General features: G+C 33.1%; 1 protein-coding gene across 2 annotated transcripts; it reads right to left on the bottom strand.

The window, feature by feature from the left end:
* Positions 1-534: 534 nt before the first annotated feature.
* On the bottom strand, positions 535-8,209 carry LOC144565936 (auxin response factor 7-like). 2 transcript variants are annotated; one of them, XM_078315781.1, is made up of 15 exons: positions 7,939-8,209; positions 6,076-7,108; positions 4,819-4,934; positions 4,632-4,730; positions 4,491-4,547; positions 4,232-4,384; positions 4,017-4,101; positions 3,732-3,822; positions 3,477-3,641; positions 3,258-3,377; positions 3,102-3,177; positions 2,817-2,994; positions 1,950-2,725; positions 1,621-1,817; positions 535-1,346 (listed from the first exon to the last, which is right to left on the bottom strand). In XM_078315781.1, the coding sequence occupies exons 2-15, from the start codon at positions 6,107-6,109 to the stop codon at positions 1,175-1,177; spliced, it is 2,319 nt and encodes a 772-aa protein (XP_078171907.1). In that variant the 5' UTR covers positions 6,110-7,108; positions 7,939-8,209; the 3' UTR covers positions 535-1,174. The 2 variants fall into 2 exon arrangements, with proteins under 2 accessions (XP_078171907.1, XP_078171908.1); XM_078315782.1 differs by lacking the exon at positions 7,939-8,209 and having other exon boundaries at positions 6,076-6,171; positions 6,990-7,108.
* Between the last annotated feature and the right edge of the window lie 17,808 nt (positions 8,210-26,017).

Raw genomic sequence — 26,017 nt, 5'->3', positions numbered from 1 at the left:
ACTACAAAGATACTGCAACTTGGCAACAGATTGTGGTTTTCTCTAAATAGGCCAGGGCACCCAAATTTGGTACAGGTCTGATTTTACACGTCTTTCCAACAACGTTGAACTCAATCTAGAAACGTTGTGACAAATACTCAATAATTTCCGGATGACAATGAAATCTGCCTCAATAGTTTAAGCTTTTGATTTTATCCAATCAATAAGTCAAGTCGTAATAGGAAAAGCTATCAATTAAAGCTAGTTAAAAAAACAATTTCTCCAGGAGACTACACAGCCATATGATAAATGTAAGATCTGTTTTGTGTAGTAATGTAGTCACCTGAGCCAGGAGCAATTGGTCTAAAAACAAAACAATCAGTGCAACCTAACCAGTAAAGAACAATTACCCACACACTGACCTGGTATAACTGGTACAATAATAAAAAATAAAAAAAATTAATCGCAATACTTCATTTGTCACGAATGGTACCATGACTTCATTTCAATCAGTTCAAGAAATGCACATCATTAGCCACAATTTTAAGAACGAGATAAGAAATCCAACTCACTTTGGCAAAATTGGATTCACTAAAAGAGCATTTAAAATAGAAATTAAGTGGATAGATGCTGACTGCGCAAATTTAATATTTACATAAAACCCGCAGAACAACAGAAGGAGATTGTTTGAGACACTTCCATATAACATTTTTTTTCCCCCTCTATTTCCACTACTGCAACTACTTATAACATAACTTCTTGAAACACAATAAATAAGGGACTACAAGTTAGGATTGGTCATCATGTCAGAAAGACAGCATTCATTCTTATCCCTTGTCTTTAAACTTACCACAAGACCCAAAAAAGAAAAAGGAAAAAAAAAAAACCTACAAATGGCAGATTACCTTGCCACAAGAGTATCACAAACAATGTTTTTAATTTGCATTTCTTTCTCTGTTTTTTTTTTCGGCCTTCCTCCTTTTCCTAATTAAAAACCATCAAAACATTACCATTCCTCATGTTTCAATAGAGAGCACACCACAACCAAGCTCACTATTCAAACAAAAACCAGGCCCCTCCATATGGACCCATCACAGCGTCATAGAACTAAACTATTCCCTACCCTAAGTCATGCCAAGAAAAAAAAATGCAAAACAAGAAAGGATGGGGGGGGGGGGGGGGTATAACAGCAAAGTTAGTTGTCCTTGTCGGAAAGCAGGTCCTGGGCTTCAGGATTGTTTCTTGACAGGTCAACAGGAGGCTCTGGCAAAGTAACTACTTTGAAAGAAGGGAGTTTTTTTGGCACAAGCTTGGCAGCCTCCTCTTTTGTGTAAATATAGATTTTCTTGACCAAACCGCGAAACTCACTGCAAAACAACATATGAAAAAAGATGCATATTTGTTCCTGGAAGAGTGCAAATATTTTAAAGGACACGCAAGCAAATCCTTCAGTAACAAAAGGAGGTACAATTAAACTGTGCTTTATTTCTATGGCTACTTTTTCCCAAAATAGAAAATACATATTCTTGAGCTACAAGTCCTTAAACACATTGCATGATTTGTAGGGGCATAATAGGCAATTTGATTTACTTATCGTAGAATCATAATAGATTCCAAAAATAACATTTGAAATTAGCATACCTCCAGGGGTCATCACCAACCGCCATGATGTCATCTTCTTCATCCGTGAAGACAACTTCCCAAGCTGAGGTGCCCTTGTCAGAGATATTTTTATCATCCAAACCAAACATTTCCTCCAGTTTGGCATACAGCTCATCATAAGTTTTGAACCTCATCAGGTCCACTGCTCGCCCTACCGCCATCCCCTGCATTATCACCTGTATAATAAAATTTTATTCTTTAGCACATTCCTCTCCCTTTACCCTTTTATATTTTTTTTGGCAGAAAATTAGTTGGTATAAGAGAATTTCACCAAGGATATATGCTACAGGGGAACAAAATAAGCTAACCTTTGTGCAACTTCTGATGGGGCGGCAAGGAGGGAACTCCACAGGTAGCATCTGCTCACTGCTAGCAGCAGTGACAACATCAGCACTGTTTTGATTGATTGGGACCAAAGCGAGCTCAGTTTCACCACTGCCTGCATCGCGACCACGGACCACATCAGATCCCACCATTGCATCTATATTCTTCGATGAGATTGATGAATGTGCCGTCACACCACCACCAACCCCATGAGATCCAGATGCCATATCTAGACTCATCGGAACAGGTGTAGTGGTATAACCAATCACAGAACTACTTGTCCCACGAGATCGAGCTGCAGTAATGTGAGAGGGAACTGACTCCCCTATGTTACTGCAATTTACCAAGTCAATACCAAACAGCCTACACCCTATGGTGCCAGTAGGCATGCTGGCTGTAATAGGAGTTGAATCTTGCTTCTCATCAGTTGATGGTGCCAAATCCCTCAGAGACCAGTAAAGATGGCTATTACTAGAGGAAGCCATGGGTTGCTCGGGTTTCGAGTTAAAACCGAATGAAGATGGCCTAAAGGTGAGTGCAGACGTGCTACGTCCAATTGAAGATTGGCTTAAGCTGAAAGGAGTCGGGCTTGAGCTCAGTGTAGATGTAGTTGGCGGCCTCATTGGAAATGAATCCGAAGGAGGAGAAAATATTGGGCGGCGAGGAGTGGATGCAGATGCATAGAACTGTTGTGGGGGTTGGGGACCAGGAAAGGAGAACACCCGTGGATTGGAACACTCCATTGGAGACCTCCAGAGACCTATTGTAATAGTAAAACCAGATAGAGCTTATGATACTATATTTATGAAAAAAGATAATGCTAATAAATTCTTTGATTAATAAAGATTTACCGTGGGCTGGAGAGATCTCAGGACGAGGTGCAACAGGTATAGAAGTGGGTCTTGGACGCTTGTTTCGTGAAATAGGTTGTGGTGCTGCTTGAGGGGTGTTGGCTGCTGTCAGAGGTTCAATCTCCCATGGAGAGACCCATTCCGGCCTTAAGATGACTGACGGTTCGTCCCATTGCACCTATTTCCAATATATATATTTAAAAAGACAGATAAAACTAGCATATGGTATAGATACACATTATAAAGATACTTGTAAATTAAGTAAATGGAAATATTATGACATACCTTTAGAGATCTCCACTCAGAATCAGTCCACTGAGGTGGAGCATTGCCACCTATAGCAATAATAGTTCCAGTAAACCTAATAAATAAAATCTCAAGAATATTAGCACATGGAGAAGATTTTGCCAGAAGGAGAGCAACAACAATCATTTAAAATACCTTCTCTCAGGAGACTCATCGCCTTCAAACCTCATTCTAAACCTCAACCCAATAGAGAAGTTATGGTTTCTTCCTTCGAGGTACTTGTTAACATGTAATACAAACTCAGATGGACTGGTCCTGAAATTTAAAAAGGAAAAAACATAATATTTTAAGTCCAATAAAATGTTATTGATCAGAAGTATGACAGCTAAAAAAGTGAGAAGAAAATATAATAACCTTGGTTTGTAGAAAATTGAGAATGGGCTTCCAGTATTAACAGCATGACAGGCAGTTGCCAAGACACCAACCTGCATGCATTGACTAGATATGACGGAAGATGGCATGTTGCATAATTGCCTCATAAGCCTTCTCACACCTACTCTCAGTTCACCATCCTCCCCTCTGTCATTTAAACAATATGCAAATGTAAGCATAAATGGGTATAACAAAATTGTAAATGATAACGAAATGATGACATGTAGTTGTAGATACCTTAAAAAGATGAAGGCATCACCGGCTGCCAATCTCTTCGAACTGACAAAAACACTCCAGCCTGTAGTGAGAAGATGCCTCCTAGGTTGACCTGAAAGAAAACACAATGACATAATTGTCAAAGCCACCAGGATGTTATTCTTAATTTCTTATTATTATTTTTATTGAAGGGCCCCAGTACACCCAACATCTTTTAGATGCTATTCTCGAGAATTGAACCTGCATCTGAGCTCGCCCCACTGCACTAAGCCATAAATTCTTAATTTCTTATTATATAGTACAAACCTCGATAAATATGACGAAAGTTCCAATTATTTCCATGGAGATCTCTTGCAACCAACTCTTGCAAAGGAGGATTCAGAGACATATCCTGAGTATCAAAAGAAGAAAAAAACGTTAATGTAACGGCAAAAGATAAACTAATAAACAAACTGCAAAGAATTTAAAAACCATTAATTCAACAACAAAAGATAAATTAATAAACAAATTGCCACACTAACCAGTGGAGGTAGACATTCTTCGGCATGTCGCCTAAGAACAGAGAATCCCCCATGAGTGCTAGTGTCTGATGCTGTCAGAGTCTTGCAAAAGGAGTGCACTGGAATTCTCTCAGGCTGAGGCACCGGCTGGTCTGGGCTTGTCAGCTCAGCTTGCTGCTCATCTCATACAGTGAGGTTTATTGATTTTATTTTAATGTGAAATATGTGTGAAAATTTCATGAAACTTTATTAACAGAAAAAATGATAAAATGCAGCATACATTTGTCTCGGGGTTCAGGGTGATCTGAGCATAGACCTCATCACTGTCTGCCTCAGCCTGTACCAAGCACCATACAAGTAAAAAAACCAATAGTCAAGGGAGTAAAATTGAAAAGGTGGAAATTAAGGCTAAGAGGCTTGCCTGAAGAATAACATTCATGACCCGGCATAAGAGCTTAGAAGGTAGGTTGAATGCAGGCAGCTGTTGGGGATCCAGCCGTTGGTTCATCGATGCTTTAAGCTAGAGAGAACAGAGAAACCAAGGTTTCATAAAGAGCGAATAGGTGTCAGTTTGTGGGGACTAATTTGGGAATAAGAAAGAGGAATACCTGTTCCATATGGCCTTGGGGGAAGTAATAGACACGATCTCCAGGGACCGGAAGACGGACGAGAGGGCCTGCACATGCATGCCATAGCTCACTGTATAGCCGATCATGTGGGTCATCTGTAAAATAAAAATCCCGCAATTATGTAAAGCTGAATACAATTATTAGATAGCACAATAAAAATGTACTGCTAGAACAAATCACTTCACATTTGATCTTAGTTGGGACACCAAGGATGAAGCTAAAAAACAGACTGGCAGTCTATTAATGTACTTTTAAAAACTTCGCATATATACCTCCATCTCTCTCTCTCTCTCTCTCTTCATTTTTTTTTCTTTTATTATTTTATTTATCTATTTATATTTGAAAAGAGGGAGGGATATGAACAAAGAAATCTTTCTCAGTAAGTCTAAAGTTTAAACTATCAAAAGATTCATCAAATATGTAGAGCCTTAAAAGGGAACACAAAAAAAAAATATAGGAAATTTCCTTAAGAAATGTAGACTGATTAAACCACCAGACCATACTAACCATTCTGCCAAGAAAAAAATCTCAAGGAAATAACAATTTGAGAGTATTTTTTATTTCATGCCAGCTTAGCACAAGTTTCAACTGTACTGTCTTATCCTGAATTAAAATTTTCACTAGTACCAATAAAATAAAGGGAAAGGAAGGTATTGATCGATTTTATACCATTGTATTTAATTCAAACCCCTCTGAAGAATATCAGCCTTTTTTCTCAGAAAAAATAGTTACAATACAATCCATCAATGCACAAGGATTGCTCTGTTAATAGATCATGACTAAAGATTTTAGTGTATACATTATTTTTCTTTTCCCCGAAGAAACTATGAAGCTTTGCTATAGTGTGTTTCACTCAAGAAGTAAATCCCAGAGAATGGCTTAGTGTGGCTCATATCAGCATTTTAAATTATAAAAGCAACCGTATAACAGAAAACAAATGGGAGAAATTAACAGCTAGAAAAAAATATTTTAAAAATACCTTTAGGCATTGATATCTGATACAGGCTTTGAACAGCCCAGATTTTATCAAACACAAAAGGTAAAGACCCAAAGAGAACTATCAAAGGTTACTAGCAAATATTCAATATCAAAAGCCACCTTGAAATAAATCTGAAATACCTTCTATGCGAACCATTGAATAAACCATCAAAACCTCATCAGAAGCATAATTTTAAGAGAAAAGATCGAAAATCCTACAAAATTCTAGATTACGAGATCTATAGAGAGAAAAAATACCAGAGGTCAAAGCTACTCCGGTTGCACTCGTCATCACCGTGAAATTTCTCTCCTTCCCAAATCCTTCCTTTCTTGCAACTCACTTCTACACACGAATCCGTTCACAAAATTGTCCTGATTTATACCGAATGAGGCTTGCTTCACATTCTATTACCAACGCACAGTGATAAGGCGGAACCAACCAGCTGGCATCAAATTCTCTTTAATACTAACTCCAATTTTCACTTTAAACCCTAATACGACAAAAAATGGAGCTAGCCTGCCTTAAATTTGCAATAATGACAACAAATTATTCCAATTTCTAGCAGGAGTCTCACTGTAAAATGACAAGGCGGAGTTAATTTCCGTGAATTCAATTTAACCCAATCCTGAACCTTGAACTTATCTCAAATCACCTACCCTGGAATCCGACAAATAGTACTTAACTCCCTTAGATTAGCAATAGTCCCAATCTCAAATTCATCTCCACCGTCAATCTCATTCTCTAAACCAGAAGCTGAAAGGTATATCTTTCCTTAAATTCAATTTATACCAATCTTAGTATGAAAAGTTCATCACGCGTCAGAACAACCACCACAAGATGACAGAAAAGAAGATAAACCTCCTTAAATTTGCAATAATCCCACTTTCAATCTTAATCTCAATGCCATCTTGAATCTCAAAATGTGTTCAAGAAAATACTTGAAAATGACAAAAGGCAACTCAGATCTTTAAATTCACCCCATCTCAAATCTCTGCCTCAAATTTGAAGTTGTTTATTGAATTCTATCTTCACTGAACCCTGTAGTACAAGAGGGAAGTATAATTTGCTTAATTCTATTCCAGAAGAAGTCTGGATTTGATTGCACATTCAAAGCAAGGAAATTCCAGGCAATAACATAGAAAACCTCTTCATATACAACTCTTATTTCTTACATATCATTCACGCAGTCTTTTGCTCTCTCTGACAGGAAAAGAAATTAGTGATCTCTCTAGAAATAGGAAGAGGCAAAGAGAGGGCTGAAATAAATTCACTTCTCTTACAGGGGCAGATCTGAAAGAGAAACAAAGCAAGTAATTAGTCAGGATGTGGCCTTTGCAGATATTAGAAAATTCAAAGATAAGCTGAAAAGGTAAGTGGATACCATCTAAGAGATAAGGGAATTTGGATAAATTCAAAGTATAAAGAAAAATTTGACAAAAAGACTGAAGGGACTGAGAGAACTGGGGTCAAATTCCTAATTTGGATAGTTTGAGGTCAACTATTTTAAAATATAAATCTTAACGGGTGTTTAACATAAAGAGAAGAAGTTTTTAAGATGGTAAAAAATCCAAAGAAAACTTAGATTTTAAAAATTGTAAATTATTGGTGAAAGTGCCATAGAATTATTCAAAACTAGAGCCGTAAAGCAAGAAAAAATGAGATCCTGATGGCTATAGGTGAGAATACTAAACTAAATTAGAGGAGAGAAAATAGAAAGCAGTATTAAAAGATCTCAACGGATTTACTTGGAAGAACATGTCGAATTTTACATGAGCAGCCCAATTAAATTAATGAACCTTAGCTTGCATGCTGTAAAATGAAGGATTTCAGAAAACGGTATCATCTAATATCTGTTCAAATTATAATTCATTAATTCCCGTAAACATTTCTGAGATACTAAAATGGAAAATTCAAAGGATTCTAGAAACACAATTGAGTCGACTAGAAACGGCATTGAATTATAAGAAAGGTAAAAAAGGGTAAAGGAATAAGTCACTGCCAAGTACTAACTACCAAATCAAACTTCTGTAGGGAATAGAACAAGTTTAGCTTAACTAAGTAGAGAAAGGTAAAATTCCGAAAAACGAAAAATTAAAAGGTAGAGACTGTATAAAGATCACCGTTTGGTGCGAATCTAAGCACGAAGCAGCTCAGCGATAGTAATGGCCCGATCCCGATCCAAGCAAGAGAGAAATTGAAGATTCGAGCGCGCTGTTCGAAATTGGAGAAGGAAACTGAGAAAGAATGGAAAATTAAAATGGCAAGAGGAATGGAGGAAGAAGAAGAACTGCTGTTTCTTTCAACAGAGTGAGAGAGCGATTACATTTTAGAAAAAACATGGAAAAAAAGGTGCAATAAAAAACTTTCAGTTTTCTTCTGTTTCTTTCTAGGGACCTTTGCACTTATACCCTAGTGTAATATTATATTGATCTAGTTTTCAAGTTGTGGTGCCTAGTAATCTAGAAATTACTATAAAAATGTATGAGTGAGTCTATGGTACTATGCATATTACGATTTGTTACCGTGCTACGGCTCTATATTCGAGTTTTTAAATCCTAACGGTCGATCTGAACCGTTCATCTTGTTCTCCATATTAATATGTGTTTGGAGATCAAATTTTATATTTTTTGAAATTTTTTTACTATTTGTTTAGATTTATTGAAAATCACTGTTTTTGGATGGTCCAGAATTTTCAGATCAAGTGATTTTCTAAATATCTAAAACAATAGTAAAAAAATTTCAAAAAATGTAAAATTTGGTCTCCAAACACATATTAATATGGAGGACAAGATGAACGGTTCGGATCAACTGTTAGGATTTGAAAACTCGAATATAGAGCCGTAGCACAGTAACAACCCGTGATATGCATAGTACCATAGACTCACTCAAAATGTATACATTATCTTATACAATTTTTTTTTCTTGAGAATGCTTGATCGAGTCTGAAGTTCTAGATGCGCTCTACAGACTATAAATTACTACATATAAATAAATATATAAAACGTTATCCTATTATTATTATTTTTTAAATGAATGCTAATTTGAGTCTATGATGGTCATGATTAAGTAATGAAAAAATGTATTATTCTTCATGTATGTCTTTGAGTTTTTTATATTTTTATATGTTGTTCTTGAGGATCATCGAGTTGATAAAAATTGTAAAATTAACTGAGAGTTTAGCTTCTAATTAGCTCTTCATATTGAAGTAGCATCTAAGTTTCTAAAAAAAATAACAACACTTTTTTTTCTTATTGTACAAAATAATATGCAAATATATATATTTTTAATATATTATGTGATGTATGGTTAAAATATCATAGTCTATTATTTTTAAAGGATTGCAATGAAATTATGAACATTTTTCTCATAATACAACTATGTAGAATGAGAAATATACGTCAACAATTTATTGAATCAATACAAATTCTGCAAATGGATACATACGTAAGATTTTTAAACTTAATATGCTTATTAATTATTCATACTGTATTTTCAAACTCAATATGCATATTTTTTTTTTTTTTTGCTTACCGATTTGGAAAGCCAAAAGTGGCATAATTTTTTTTTTAATATTGGCAGTGTAAAAGTGGCGTAATTACTATTTAATATCTGAAAAATAAAAGGTTACGGATAGATAGTATAAGAAGAAAATAATGTAAAGTTAATGGGTGTATGTGAAAATTTGGATTGTTAATTCATGCATTTATTCAATTATCTCCTCCTATTCTTGCCTCTGAGAACTCTACAGAGTCCTTCTGTCTGGTATCTGTGCCTTTGTATCATTTCATATCCAAACAAACATTGAACCCAATAAACTATCCCTTCTCACTGACATAAGGGGTTATAAACAAAGGTGTCCCAGTGGGGCCCGGTTATCAGTGATTCTTTGGGGAGAACAAGGATACGATGTGGAGATCTGAGTCGTTCAAAATCACATCCGTTTCAGCTTTCCACAACTGTGACCGAGATCTCGCGCTACTTTCCACGACCCGTCTTTTCGTAAACGTACCCGAATCCAACTTGTTCCGTTGTTCCCGGTCAGTATTCTTTTTAAAACTCAAAACTATTCTCAGCCGTGTGATTTTTACATGTAAATGCATTTATAAGTTAATCCAAGCTTAACTGCATTTATTCCCGGTCAAAATCAAATAAATAGAGCACATTCTTTTTAGAAAATTGATTTATAACGAGACCAACTAAGAAATGCCAATAATGCTAGTGTTCTGGAGAATTTTTTTTAAAACCATAATTGAAAAAATAAATTTTACTGAACCAACATAATTGGTTGATTTTTTACAAAAATCACAAGTAATTCAGTACATAGAATAGAGTACCCGATAGTCTAGAATTTGTATCCTCTGCATTAACTCAAAAGGAAATCTTTTGAGTTAATGGATTTTGACTATCCGATCTGTTTTAAGATTCGTACAGATTGGATCTGCACTAATATTAAATAGCTCATATATCACAAGTAGAGACCAAATTAGTCCCGTTTAAAATCAGACGGTTAAGATTCATTAACTCAAAAGACTCATTTTTGAATTAATGCAGAGGATACGCATTCGATAGTCTATTTGGTATGTTTCAATTTCATCCTTTTATGCCATAGAATACCGTGGAAAAATTATAGCATAGGGTGTACTAAATAGATTATTAGTACCCCATTCCATCAAATAAGCTACTCAGTGCTTATTATTTTTGTGAAAAAAAAAAAAGCAAACGTGTGGGTCCAGTAAAATAACAAAACTCCACCATTTCTTAACCAAATTCAAATGTTTCGGATGGAATAAGGTGTTGTCTCTAATGGCACCTGGAGGATGAACATGGAGCCTTTAAACTTTTAACCCTAGATGATTTGTGTGTACGTGGGTTATTTTTGACGGAAGCATGAAACTTAACAATAAAAAAGTGTATGTAAAAATAAATATAAGAGTTAAGAGACACTTAACACGATATATGTTTACGATGTTTGGCTTAAAGATGCCCACGTTTTTGGAGCTCCGCGACTTTCGAGATAGCGCGTCTTTCTTTATCCAATAAAAAAGTAGTACAAGGTGGAACCAGTAAACACTTACAAAATTTCGAGAAGTCACACAACCCTAACAAGCAAGCACTAAAGACTCTCGAGCAACAAAGGCACTAATTGTTGTTGTAAGCAATCTTCTATGTTGTTTGACTAATATGTAAAACATATAAACATTGAATTTTACAGTTTCTTTGTTTGAGATGTATGCAGGTTTAGATTTTATGTCCGAAGGTCAAAACAAGTCAAATATACATATCATGACAAGTTGATGTGACAAGTTACGTCCGAAGGTCAAAGCAAGTCAATGATACATATCATGACAAGTCGACGTGATAAGTTGTACAATATAATCTGATATATGATATCCTCGAGCCACAAGGAATGATTTGATACAAATGATCTTATGGAATATTAACACGAGCCATTTTTAATGTCAGATATTGATGAGATGTTGAATCATGAAAATTACAAAAGATCATAGAGGGCGAGATTATGATGATTATGAAGATCACACTTTACTATTTTATTTTATCAATTTTAATTTATATCTATAAGTATGATAAATTACATATGAGGTTGTGACCACCTGAGTCTAGTCGTTGCATGGCAGGAAGGAAACTAGGCACAAGCAAAATATGTTAATCTTTTATGTTGTAGATCTTGTGATGTGTATTAGATAGGGGTGTCAATGGGTACGGTACGGGTCGGGTGGAGGCATTTTCACATCCATACCCATTAAAATTGACTATACCCATACCCTATCCATAACCATTAAAAATTGACTTTACCCTACCCTACCCTTACCCGTTATTACTATCAGGTAACGAAACGGTAGCGGGTGAATAACGGATAATATTATTATAATAATTAGTTTTATTATATTTTACAAATTAAATGTCAAAAACTCATTTATTTCACACATATGTAATTGTATTTCTAATAAAAAAATAAAAGTAAATGTGCAATTAATTACAACTAAATTGTTTTTTATAAAGGAAGAAAATTCAAAACCACAAATATATATTTAGGTAGGTTGAAAATTGAATTGAATATATATTTAGATTTTATAATTACCCTATAGGGTAACGGGTACGAAATAGTCATTACCCATACCCTTATCCACTTGGTTAACGAAAAAAAATTCTTATCCATACCCATACCCAATAAACTAACGAAATAAAAACCTTACCCATACCCGCCTTATCGAATACGATACGGGTCGGGTAAATGGCTAAAAAGGTACCATTGACACCCCTAGTATTAGAGCCGTTGGCTCTCCTTTGAACTCCACTATAAACAGTGGGCTCTGTCGTCTGTCTAAGTAGACAAAGAATACCCTCACAAACCTTATACTTTAGAAATTCTTTGAGAGGTTTAGCTAGTCCATTGTTACTTGTGCCTAAACTTCAATTATCTTTACAACAACCTCAAATACACTTCACCTAAATTGATCAGTGTGAGATTAGAGCGAAGCTAGTTATTGTCTCGACTTATAGTTTGTGTTGCTCACCTACTCTAGGTTGCTGTACTTGTTCTTGAGCTATTATGCTCACTTCTCTCTTTGAACTGCTGTGCTCATCTGTCTGTTTTTGTGGACTGTAGAAGTGTTGTCTCATCGGTCATAACTTGTATTTCTTTCTTCAATTGGGTAAATAGAAAGGTACATTGGTTAGGTTGCATTGCCCCAGAGACGTAGGTTGTTTAGTGGCTGAACTCTGTTATCAATACCCGTGTTGATTTCTCTAACTCTATCTATTTACTTTACGCTACTTTATTTATTTATTTTATTTACAAGTTCTTGATTCCGCCAAGAACTTATAGTAGATAGATTACTTAAACACAGGAATGACTTTCGTACTTATCTATCCTACCGATAGTTATAAGTTGTAGGGTTTAAATTTTAAACAACCACATACCCCTTCAGGTGCCATTAGAGATAACACTAGTGTTAGAGACAAACAATAGATCTCACACAAATCACTTTAATTCTTATCAAGATTGAGTACAGTGGAGTAGGCTTGAGATTATTGTAAAGATATTGAAGTTTGATGCACAACAACAATGGAGAATTCTATATTTGTTGGTAAATCGAGTTTTTGAAATTTGAGGCGGCCAAAGATTTTATTGAAATCTATATTTTGTTTCTATTTATAAAGAAAGAAACAAAATTTGGAAACTAGCATTAACCGTTATGATGGCTAATATAACCATTACAACGGTTGGTCTCAATTGACTGGTTTCAATGCATTTAATACGATCATTTATGACAACGCTTATAATTGTTAACACACAACGGAAACACTCTGGAGTTTTTCAGAATTTTGATTCCGGAAAATGAATTATTTTGTTGTGTAACGGTTCACGAGCATTGCGGCGGATTAATTCAATTATCTCAATCTCAAACTCACTTAACCAATTTTACATATTTCTAATTACAACGGTCTTAAGTCAAGTCTTCTTGATCCATTTTTTGGTTTCTATTTAGCAATTTATATCATCATGAACCTGCACAATATTTCAATAAAAAAAAACTGTAAAATTCAACAAATATATATTTTGCAAATATAAGTATATAAACCAAGTAGGTGATTGCTTCCATCAACGTAAGTTTCAATTCAAGAGGAAAATTGAGTATCAGATTTGTTTTTTTGAGTAAGATATAATATATTTTCTTTAATATGAATTAAGAATTGAGTAGAAAGAAAAGAGAGAGAGAGAGAGAGAGAGAGAGAGAGATGGGATGGCAACAGAGATCTTATATAGCTTTTGGATCGAATTTAATGAATCTGATATAATAATGTGTTGACTTTTTGTTTGTACTAAAAGTCCTTGATTCTGTGAATTAAAAATAATAATGAATTGGGACTATTGATTCCGATCCAAAAATTTGGATCGTAATAGTTGGTCCCGATATTTTTAAAAATGTTACAACTATGGTATTCTTTCTATTTTCATACTTTTGATTTTATTAATTTCTATGAATAAAAAATTCTCTTGATCCAGAGTTTATTGCAAATTTGCAAGTAGTACGTTTTCTCAATCATGACAATATTCGGATGTTTAAACTGAATTTATAGAAAGTAAGAATATTATCTAGAATACTATCTACGGATATTACCATAATTAAATATGAGGAGGGTTCAAATGCACCCAAATGCATCCTATCTTTTTTCTCTGTTTTCAAAGTCCGAATAGTCAATCCGAACCGTTAGATGCGATATATATATTAAGATGTGCTTGGAGACCAAATTTTACATTTTTTTGAATTTGTTTACTATTTATTAAGCCACTTTGAAAAATCGCTGATCCAATGGTCCAGAAAATGTAAAATCAGCGATTTTCAAAGTGGCTTAATAAATAGTAAACAAATTAAAAAAAAATGTAAAATTTGGTCTCCAAGCACATCTTAATATATAGATCGCATCTAACGGTTCGGATTGACTATTCGGACTTTGAAAATGGAGAAAAAAAGATTTAAAAGATAGAGTGCATTTGAGTGCACAAAAATTTGAATGCATTTGAACCCTCCTCATTAAATATATACACTTGTGAGACCGAACTATTTAAATAATATACGGTGACTTACGAAATTAACCTTAGCCTGTGACGTTATCTAATTTCTATTGCATATATAAATTATATCAACAACATATATAGCAAAGTTGTATTAATTATTCTTAGTAATTAGTAGATATTACTTGCATATCATATGCAAGAAAGTGAGTGATAGGTTCTATTGTTGCCTCTGTACACAATTACAAATTCTATTAAATGCACACTTGTAGATAAATCATTTAAATTTATAATATAGTGACTAATGACTAGAGAAAAATTTCGGTTAAAATGGTTATTTTAGTAAATATATAAATTATAAAAAATATATGTTACGTCAACAATGTATATGGCAAAATTTTATTGATTATTTTTTGCTACTTATCATAACATATTCAAGTATGTAATAGGTTGCACTGTTGTCTATTGACTATGTAGACTATAGTTCAAAATAAATAAAATGCACTTGTGGGATAAATTATTTTAAATTATAATAATACAGTGACTTACGAGATTAACATCGATTGACAAAAATATATCGGTTGAAAACGATGTTTATTATTAATACATAGATTAGTTTGAAAAGTATATTATGTTAACACGATATACGTACAGCAATGTTGCATTAGCTATTATTGACCACTTGATATTAATTGCATATCCTATGCAAGTATGTGATAGGGTGTATTATTTTTCTTCTAGATGATTTAAATGTCTCATAATTCAATTAAATTTATAATCGGCTTTCTAAAAAAATGTAAGTGGGCAAAGCGATATATGCAATCCAGTTGACCGGTTGAAATTAATGGTGATATAACTACAGGAGGATCCGATTACACAATTTTATGGTGATAAATTTTGACACTATTTTTTTAGAAGTTACTTTTGTGATTTTGAAATTCAAACAGTCGATCCAAATCATTTAATGCGATCTACATTAAAATGTGCATGGAGATCAAATTTTATATTTTTTAGAATTTTTTAAGTATTTATTAAGATGTGTACAAAATTACTGTTTTCGGACACTAGACTATTGAAAAACAACAGTTTTCAAAAATTAAAAATTAAAAATATTACCAAAAAAATAGAAAATTTGAATTCTAAGTACATTTTAATATGGAGATCATCTTGAACAGTTCGCATCGACTGTTTAAATTTTAAAATCGCAAAAATAACTTATAAAAATATAGTGTTAAGATGTGTCACCATAAAATAATGTCATCGGATCCCTCGTCATAACTATATTTCAAGTATCAAGACTTGGAAAATTATTTAAAAAATGATATTTTCAAATTTCTCAAATTATCACGTCGATAATTAAAAGAGAGTTCGTTGACCTAAAAGTTATCTTCCAAATTTGATTATATTACAAAAACCCCGATTTTTTTATATATATCCAAAAATTAAATCAAATTACAAAAAAAACCCGATTTTTCATATCGGATTTTTCGCGGCTGTAAGAAAAATTAATATATTTCTTTATGTGTTATTGGAAAAAAATAAAAATAATTAGATTCTGAGTTATTGATCCCGGTTCAAAAGTCACTTCTAGGCTATGTTACCCTGACACTCCTAGGAAGCCATCGTACCCGTGTCCGACACGTATCCGACACCGACACGCGTACGATACGTATCTGACATGCCATCTGGCGTGTCAGGTGAGCTGGCGTGTCCCTACCCGTCTGATACGGTCTCCGACACTTGATTGACCCCTGCCGATATGGCCTGACACGTCTGATATGGACTGGACACGCGCCTGTGTACTGTGAGCCGCGCCCGCGCCCGCGGACCGAGCCCGTGGACACCCACGCGCGCCCTGTGGACCGCGACTGTGGACCGAAGAAAATAACCTCCAGCAGTGGGATTCGAACCTTGGACCTCTCAAATGAGAGTCAAAAGCTCTAACCACCACACCAAACATTCATATATGTTATGTTTTAGTAAGTATAGTATTTAATATACTTACATGAAGTCTTTATTTTCTAAACAAATTTAATTTAAGTTATAATTATCTAAATACAATATATAAATTAATAAAAAATAATATATATAATAAACGTGTCGTGTCCTAGATTTTTTAAAATTGCCGTGTCCCCGTACCCGTATCCATGCAACATAGCTTCTAGGTAATTCAGAAAATATTGTGATCCTTCTAGTACATTTAATTTCTAAAAAGTTGTATCTATTTTTGAAAAAAATCAAAAACTTTAATTTATTTAATTATTGTTTTTCAAAAAGAATTCTCAAAATAGATACAACTTTTTATAAATTAAATGTACTAGAAAGGTCACAATATTTTCTTATTGTGATCCTTCTAGAAGTGACTTTTGAACCGGGATGAATAACTCAGAATCTAATTATTTTTATTTTTTTCCAATAACACATAAAGAAATATATTAATTTTTCTTACAGCCGCGAAAAATCCGATCTGAAAAATATTGACCCGGGTTATTTGTTGCAGTCTTTCTAATAAATCAAATTATATTGTATTCTATCTATTTTCAAAGAAATATATTCAATATTTCTAATATTTTAATACAAAAAATAAAAAATTTCTGTTTTCAAAAAAAAAAAAAAAAAAGGCAAAATGCACAAATCCGGTTAACCATTAACCGGATTTGTGCATTTTGAGTCCGGGGAGTGGGTAACCGGACATTTCTATCAAGTCCGGTTATTGGATAACCGGATTGGGTAATAATCGAAATTCAACGGTTCTTCGATTATTTTTTGTAATTTGATTTAATTTTTGGATATATATATAAAAAAATCGGCAAAAACCAAGCACCACAAAACTGGCATTGTTTTTAATATAGGTAAAATGTTCCGAAATTTTTATTAATAACACTAAATTTTTTTTTTAAAATGGCATTGTTTTTAAGGAATTTACATAACCAACATTTTGTTGGATAATCCAGCGGGATAGCAATTTCGCTAAATTATTCAGCGGAATTAGGTTCATGCAATTCCGCTTGATAATTCTGTGGAAATGTTGTTTTTAAAAATTCCATTAAAGTCATGTCCTTTTCTTTAATTTAATTATGTTAATGTTATTAATAAAAACTTCGGTAAAATGCCTCATATTTTTATTTTAATATTCATATTATTGATTAATTTGTCCACTGAGATATTATATATTTTTCCAGCGTATCCTTTTTTCCCCTCTGTTAAAAAACTTATGTTTAATTCAGAATCTCAATCTCCTATCGTACCTGAACTTATAGCTATTCAAATTTCAAATTGTATAAATGCCAAGCATTATTTGTTACCGACCAAGGGTACAAATGTGATGTGATGATTATTATTTCAGTTTCATAGATGTATTTCAGTTTTTTTATTTTGAAACTATTTAGCAAGAAAAAATATTTCGAAAACTGTTTCTATTGTTATGCTGGCCAAATAATCCGCTCAAATTATTTTTAATCGCCACGTAATCTATTTTGAAACTCTAAAATTAATTTTAGAGATGTTAAGGTTTAAAAAATTTAGAGACTTTAATTTCTAAATAATGGTTGATAGTTATTTATATATTTATTTCAGTTGCTGTGATGTAAAGGCACTTGTACTAATAACGATACAATTTGTAAAATTTAAGTGCATGAATTTTGATGTATCGAAAAATGTGTACACTATCTAATAAAAAAATAAGACGTAACAAAAATTATCTATTAGAATTAATTTGATATGTTTATTTTACGTGCTCTCAATCTCACGAAAAATGGAGAAACTAATAATTTTATCATTTGAATTTAAATATTCTAATATAAAAGAAAATTTATCCAGACGCAATAGTACATAAATCTTTTTCATAGATTTTGATACATTGAACTTGGACGGATATAGACCTTAAGCTTATGAATAAAGCCCTTCTGGCTAAATGGTGGTATCGGTTTCTAGATAATTTTGTTTCTGGTAGATGGAAAAATATTTTGCTTAGTAAATATGGAACTAGAACTACTTCTTCTCTTTGTTCACCTTTTTGGCGATCAATCCTAAAAGATCATGTGGTTATCAATTTAGGACTAAATAAAGAAATAGGTAACGGTAAAATAACTTCTTTTTGGTTAGATAGATGGTGTAGTGAACATGCCTTAAAAAATCAATTTCCAAACCTTTTTTCTATTGTTACTGATAGGTTTATTTCTGTAGCTGAGGCATTTTCTACTTCTCATTTAGGTCTGTCTTTTCAAAGGCAAATAACTGGTATTTATAGGGATGAATTGATTACCTTGCACCACAAGTTTCAACATTTTACTTTGTCTTCTCATTTGGAAGATAGATTGATATGGCGATGGTCACAAGATGATCATTTCACTGTTCATTCTTTTTATAAATGGTTAGAATATGGTGGTATTCCAAATTCTGAATATGATACCATTTGGAAATCTCACATCCCTTTAAAAAACAAAATCTTTCTTTGGCTCGTCCGACGTGATAAAATTCTTACTAAGGTTAACTTGGCAAAAAAAAGGTTGGCCAGGACATCTTACTTGTGCATTTTGTGACCAACATGAGAGCACTGACCATTTATTTATACATTGTTCATATATTCGCTTGATATGGAATTGGATTGCCACATACAATTCATTCTCCTTTACCTGTAATTCTTTGGATGATTTATGGTTACTTGATGCTTCGATTCCCTTAAAGGATAGACTCCTTGTAGAATTGTTAAGGGGAGCTATTTTATGGAATGTCTGGTTAGAAAGAAATAGAGTTATTTTTAATGATAATACTACTCCCATTTCTGCTAAATCATTAGGGTTTAAGATAATCTTTTTAGCTACTTTTTGGTGTAAGTCTAACTCTGACAATTCATACTTAAAATTAAGTCTAATGCTTCCATGTGATGTTAAGGACCTTCCAGATCAGATACTGGAGGAGGAAGAGGAGTCCACCCAAGCTCTTGGAGCTGGCAACCCCTCAGATCATATGTCTGGAGACGACCTGTCGGATGAGGATCTATTGGATTACTAGTCTCCTAGGATATGATTGTTTTTTGAGACTTTTTGCTTAGTTTTCATTTCGTTTCCATTTTAGCTTTTGATGTGGTACTATCTCTCCTTGTATGCTTTTATGTTTGTTGATGGTGACTTGATGTAAGACTTTTCATATTTGATTTTGGTACCTATTTTAGGTACCATATCAGGTATGCTTGATTTCTATGAAATCGGTGGTAATACCACTATTTTTCAAAAAAAAACTTGGACGGATATATAAACTCCATACATGCATTAATGTATACAGTATATAAAGTGGTCAAACTTGACTCGAACCAATTTCTATAAGTAAAAAACATATTAAATATGTTGTAAATCAATATTTAGATAAAGAAATAATAACAATAATTGATAAACATATTGGACTTCATGGCAAATCGTTAAAGTTCAATTCTCACATGGAAATTAATTTTAACCTATCAAATTCCATATTTGCAATGACTAAAAATTATTAAAAAATATATATATAATTAAAGGAGTAGAACTAGGGTGTTTTTGAGTTTACCAAGTCCCTTGGTGAACTCAAGTTTAAAACACATCAAATCGGCTTTAAATTGTGAATCTGAACCGTTGAAACCCGCTTATCTTACGAGTAATGCGTCTACATGTAAAAATTTTAAACATTCGAATTAATTTAGTATAAAATCAAGCAGTCAAAATTAGAAGCTTAATAAATTAATTTTGATGCATTCATTTTTCAAAAGTTTTTTGACCACTTAACAGATAATATAGGTACACAGATGAACTGTAAACAACTTCATCAGGCAATTACACAAGAAAATTATTAAATGAAAAATAAATATATTTTTCATTTGGTAGTGGACTAGTGGGGTCCTTTCAAAAGTATATATGTTTCTAGAAGAACATCATTTGCCGCAGGGTTTGTAGCAAAATTTTTGTAATAGCTTGTCAACTTAAATAATGATATCATCTAAATTAGGAAAATATTTTCTGCCTAGGAAACAAAATGGAAAAGTCCGAACTAGCACCAATGGTTTTGTGTTCCAACCATACTCCACGTCTTTATCTCCGTTTGCAAATTTCAAACAGTCGATCCGAATCGTTCATATTGTTCTACATATTAAAATGTGCTTAGAGACCAAATTTTATATTTTTTGGAATTTATTTACTATTGTTTTAGATAGGTACAAAATCACTGTTTTTGGATGGTCCAGATGCAGTGATTTTGTACCTATCTAAAACAATAGTAAATAAATTTCAAAAAATATAAAATTTGGTCTCTAAGCACATTTTAATATGTAGAACAAGATGAAAGGTTCGGATCGACTGTTTGAAATTTGTAAACGGAGATAAAGACGTGGGATATAGTTGGAGCACAAAACCAATGGTGCATTTTAACCCTACTCTTTATGAGGTGTAGTTTAAAGCGAAGTTATTTTCTGAAAAAAAAAAAAAAAAAATCTCCAGCATCCTGCTGTCCGAATCAAGAGTCAAAACTTTTCTAGTAAGATTAAAAGGTTACTAGCATTAATTTAGCATTGAAATAATTTATTGTAATAGTTTATATCATGACAACACTATATTAATTTAAGCTAATGGAGGTTTTTTGATTGATTGCTGCCCAAGCAGCATGACAGGATATATGCAACATGCAAGTGTGCACCAAATAAATAAATTAAGTAAAAACAGAAATGAGGGTTCAGACTTCAGATTAGTACTGGCACAAGTGTTTATTTTACTAAATTTAAATAAATATGTACTCAGATCTTTGATTCTGATCTCCGATTTCATCACCAAAGGGGTATTTTAGGTACCAGCAATTAAAAGATTATTTCAGCAGGTTATATTGTACGAAATATAGATCATTTTTTTTAAAAGTATTTTCAATTGAAGAGAGCTGTTTTTTTAGCGGTCATTTGTTTTATGTACACGGTATAAAATACCTACTCTCTTATTTAATTTCAACGAAATATTTTTTTAGCGGTGACCAATTAATTAGTCTATAGTAGAAATCTATTCCCAGTTCGCATTAAGGGGAGGTAATTTTTAGAAAATGTAATAATATGTACCACAAGGCGATCGAACAGAAGAAATTTACCCAGGATGCATCTTGTGCCGAAGAATAACAAAACTCCCTCTTTCTACATCACCATTATGAGTAAGGCTTGAGTGCTGTGGATAGCATAAGGCCAAAAATTTCAAAAATAATAAAAAAAAAATTCAAAAACAATAAAACTTAGTATTCTACCAATTTATTGTATAACCAATTTACTGAGCTATTCAAATTGAAGTTTGAAGTTTAATCGATAGATTTTTAAGAGCGTAGCACGGATGACCTTATGCTATCCATAGCACCCAAGTCTTACTCTACCTTTATTGCTCATTTTAAATTTGTTAACTTAAGGTTGGGACTTTGGTGGGGTCATTTTGCATAGCTCTTGCAAATTGCTAACAGATACCTTGTAATGCACAAAATATTTTATTGAAGCAAACCAAATCAAGGTCGACAAGCAAACAAACTTTGTATATAAATAGCCATGTAGGGGTGGATTATAACCTTCAATTTATAGGAAGCATGTTGATGTTATACTTAGATATGAAAACATTGTTTTGGTCCATCTATTATTAAATTATGTTATAGCTATGTTTTTTTTTTTTAGAATTACATAAGCATTATATCATATAAATAAATAGCTGTCTTAACTTAATTAAGGCTATCTCTTTCATGTTTATTAACTATAATTAAAAAAAATATCATGAAATAGATAGCAAAGGATAATTTGTAAAGATATTAGTAGAAAGTATATTATTCATATAAAAATTCAAATTAGTAAAAAATGTACACAATAACTTATCTTCAACTGGTAGCTTCTACCAGTCTTTATCAAAAAAAAAAAAAAAAAAACTCATCTTATTTAAATTGTGTGCCCAACATAAAACAAATGAAAAACAATTATCACCATATTTTTGTAATTAATGAAAAAAAAGATATGCAGGATTTAAAATCTACTATACCATGCAAAACAAAAACAAAAAATGAAGGTATAACAACGAGCAAAAAAAAGAAAATTAATAGTTAGCAAACTCATGTATTTTTTACTGTTTTATAATTTATAATAAAATTGTATGATATGCATTATTATTTTGTTTCAAGATGAAGATCAATATACAACTGATACAATAATTATATTATTTTTTTCATAACAAGCGATCAATATTAGAATGCAAAAAAAATATATTAATTCTGCATTAACTTAAACATTATTGTATATATATTTAGATTCCATTTGCAAACCAAAATATATGACTATGTAAATAATGTTAGTTTGTAATAATCTAGAAGTCAATAATACGATAATTTATCATAAAGCTTTGTTCATGAATTGAATGTTTATTTATATAGCATTTTGTTGCCTTGAGTATTATTGAATTTATGGATCATTTCGAGTTCATGACTGAAATTGTGAAACTCCATAATATAGATGATATATACTCTTAAAAGGTCACTGACCAAGGTAATTAGCAGGAACACTAATTACCGCGATAAGGTTAGTATGTGGATTAAAAGATGGTTAAGTTTTACAAACCACCTGACACGAGATGTCATTTTAATCACATAGATACATGTTTTAGAAACATGGTATTTGACAGACCCCGAATGAAACATTAAATAGAATTGTGTTCGTGTCATTTATGTTTTCATTCAGTGTCACGTTCTACAGTATGAGGTATTTATCGTTCCCACTGAGAAATATGTATGTGTGATTGTTATCCACCGCTGTCCGTAAAAAGCAGTCATAACGGTAGCTTTTCCATATGTATAGCTTAGCTGAGGAAGTGATAGTTTACCAAGAATACTATTTGTCCCTCGTATCTCTATACGAGCTATAGCATCACTGGGCCCCTTGATAGAGTAAGATTATCTGCTAGCGGTATAATTACAAGAGTAATTATATTTGATAATCTGCTCAAGATCAAGAAAAGATTAAGTTAGCAAGGATGACACACATCTACATTGAAACTAATCTGATAGCTATGAGACAGAAGAACAGACACAAGTAAATTGTTTACTGGATCGTGATATTGTACAGTACAGCATCATCTGTGTAATTGGATGGTCATGATGTGTTGCCAGATGCCACCCATGACTAACAGAAGTTAAAACAGTTTTAACTCTGTTTACCAACATAACACAGATCCTATTGGGTCACACCATATAGGAGCTACTCGGAGAATCTTACTGATTAATTATAAATTGATTATAATTAATATTAAGATGGTTATAATTAATTATACATGTTATAATTAAATTATAAATGTTATGTAAAAATAACAAGCAAAAACATTGGTTAATTTATAAACGTGTATGACACGTTGTATAAAAGTTAACCGGTTAATTTATAAATGTGCAGGACACATTGTATAAATTATCGAAACAACAAATAACTGCAAGAAAAATATATATAATTATTCAGAATAATTATACGAATATTATTTGTGTTCGGGCCGAGGGCATTCGAGTCTTTTCAGATTCGTCCTTATCCGCATGACACGTCATCGATCCTATCCAGATGACACGTCATCGATACCGAAACAAATAATCGAAAGAAAAATATATATATAATTGTTCAGAATAATTATACGAATATTATTTGTGTTCGGGCCGAGGGCATTCGGGTCTTTTCAGATTCGTGCTTATCCGCATGACACGTCATTGATCCTATCCAGATGACATGTCATCAATCCTATCCACAAGGGCAAAATGGTCATTTCACACCTATGCCACCTTGCATGTGTAGAAGCATGGAGAAGAATGTGGAAGGGTGTGGAAGGGGTATTTTGGTCATTTCACATATAAAAGGATGAGGTGTCAATGGCATATCTTGTAAATAGGCCGAACTTGGAGGGCATTTTGGTCTTTTGCAACCGAATCTAAACACTATAAATAGGGGTGGAGGGGTAGAGAGAGAAAGATATATTCACATATATACATATGCACATTCACATGTATCTTTTCGTGCAGAAACGAATCGGTATTTTCTCTCTTTCTCGGTTTCTCTCCCAAATAGTGTTTCGGTTGAGAAAAGAAAGTTATACGTAGTTGACGTATAATCTTGCGGGTTGTTGTGGAGAATATTTACGGGATCGATGAATAGTGTTTTACCGAATTTAGCGGTATGTCAGTTTTGCATATTGATGAAACTGAGCAACCGAAAATTCGTGTTTACGGGTTTTTGTCTTTTCCCCGTGAATAGTGTTTTTGCAGAATTCCGCGGTTTACGGTATTTCTGGCAGAAGAAATAAACCGCTCTTCGGTTAGTCCTGGTGGATAACCGATAGAGGCATCAGACGTCTGATGCTCCGTTCCGAGTCGATTCCTTCCCTGGTGAGGCTCTACTCGCTCGGTCTGCATTCCAACTGTGATTTGGAAACAAGGTATAAATATGTTATATTAATCTATTTAATTTGTAAGTAGATTAAAGTTTTAGAAATCAATCATGGAGTAGATCTGTAAAAGGATTAAATTGGGTTTTGATGCCAAAGGAATACTGAAGGTGGACCGCCTTGGAAAGTTTCCTGACATACCCCGTTTAATCCTGAGCTTAAGTTGGCCGTAGAAATTTTTGTTCTACGGTCATTCCGCAACTTAAGCCTAAAAGGGGTTTTGGTTATACCACCCCGAAACCCCAACAAATAATTGTATAGAGTCTGACTAATGTCATAACGTTATAATTTCAGCATAAATTATAATGAGTCGAATAGTTAATCTGAACCGCTTCACATGTTTTCCGTATTAAAATGTGTTTGGAGATCAAATTTTATATTTTTTTAGATAGGTACAAAATCACTGTTTTGGATTTACCTATCTAAAAAAATAGTAATTTTTGTTTCAAAATATATAGAATTTGGTCTCCAAGCATATTTTAATACGGAGATCATGTTGAACGGTTCGAATCGACTATCCGGACTTCAAAATTGCAAAAACTAACTCGTTATAACTCAGACGAAAATTATAACGTTATGACATTAGCATGTATAACATATCTAGTACCGAACTCATTTTGTCTGTAGAATGAGAGTATTTTGGGGAAAAAAATATTCGTAACATATATATACATGTACCAAAAGTTTAAATAGCGTTTATCGCATTATAGTGAAACAGTTAAAAAAATAACGTTATACCAATATAGTGCCGCTGTAGTGCTAAAAATATCATAGCTCTAAAACCACTGTAGAGACGCTATTTAGAACTCTAGCACGTACGTATCTACACGTTTATAATGCTATAAAAGTGTGGGGTCCAGTGGAAAGTTGAGCAACTTGTATAATTTAAAGGATCTCCGTGTAAAGTTGAGCATTTTTTCTCAAACGGGACCCTCCACCGAATATTGCTACAGTCATTAACTATATTTATACAGTGCAAACATATAAAATAATTAAATAACTAAAAATTAGTCTCATTACAGAGATTCGACTCGACGAAATCTACAATATCTTCACGTTGAATAGTTGAATAGTGACGCGTGTCCTCTAAAGATTGCATGGTAATGCTATGTTGGACTCACACCTGGTGGCTGGTGCGAGCAAAACACACGTTCCATCTTATTTCTGGAAGATTAGAGTTACAAATGAATTATCCGAATTCGGTTTTGTGGAATCAAA

The sequence above is a fragment of the Carex rostrata genome, chromosome 15, assembly GCF_964058835.1.
Source record: "Carex rostrata chromosome 15, lpCarRost1.2, whole genome shotgun sequence".
NCBI classification, from domain to species: Eukaryota; Viridiplantae; Streptophyta; class Magnoliopsida; order Poales; family Cyperaceae; genus Carex; species Carex rostrata.
Note: the sequence above shows the minus strand (reverse complement) of the source record. Positions and strands in the feature narration are given on the sequence as shown.

Coding starts and splice junctions, on each gene's coding strand:
- LOC144565936 (XM_078315781.1), bottom strand. CDS start 6,109: ATGACGAGTGCAACCGGAGTAGCTTTGACCTCTG. Junction 4,731..4,818: donor CCCAAGGCCATATGGAACAG/GTATTCCTCTTT, acceptor TGTTCTCTCTAG/CTTAAAGCATCGATGAACCA. Junction 3,178..3,257: donor GATGAGTCTCCTGAGAGAAG/GTATTTTAAATG, acceptor TTTATTTATTAG/GTTTACTGGAACTATTATTG.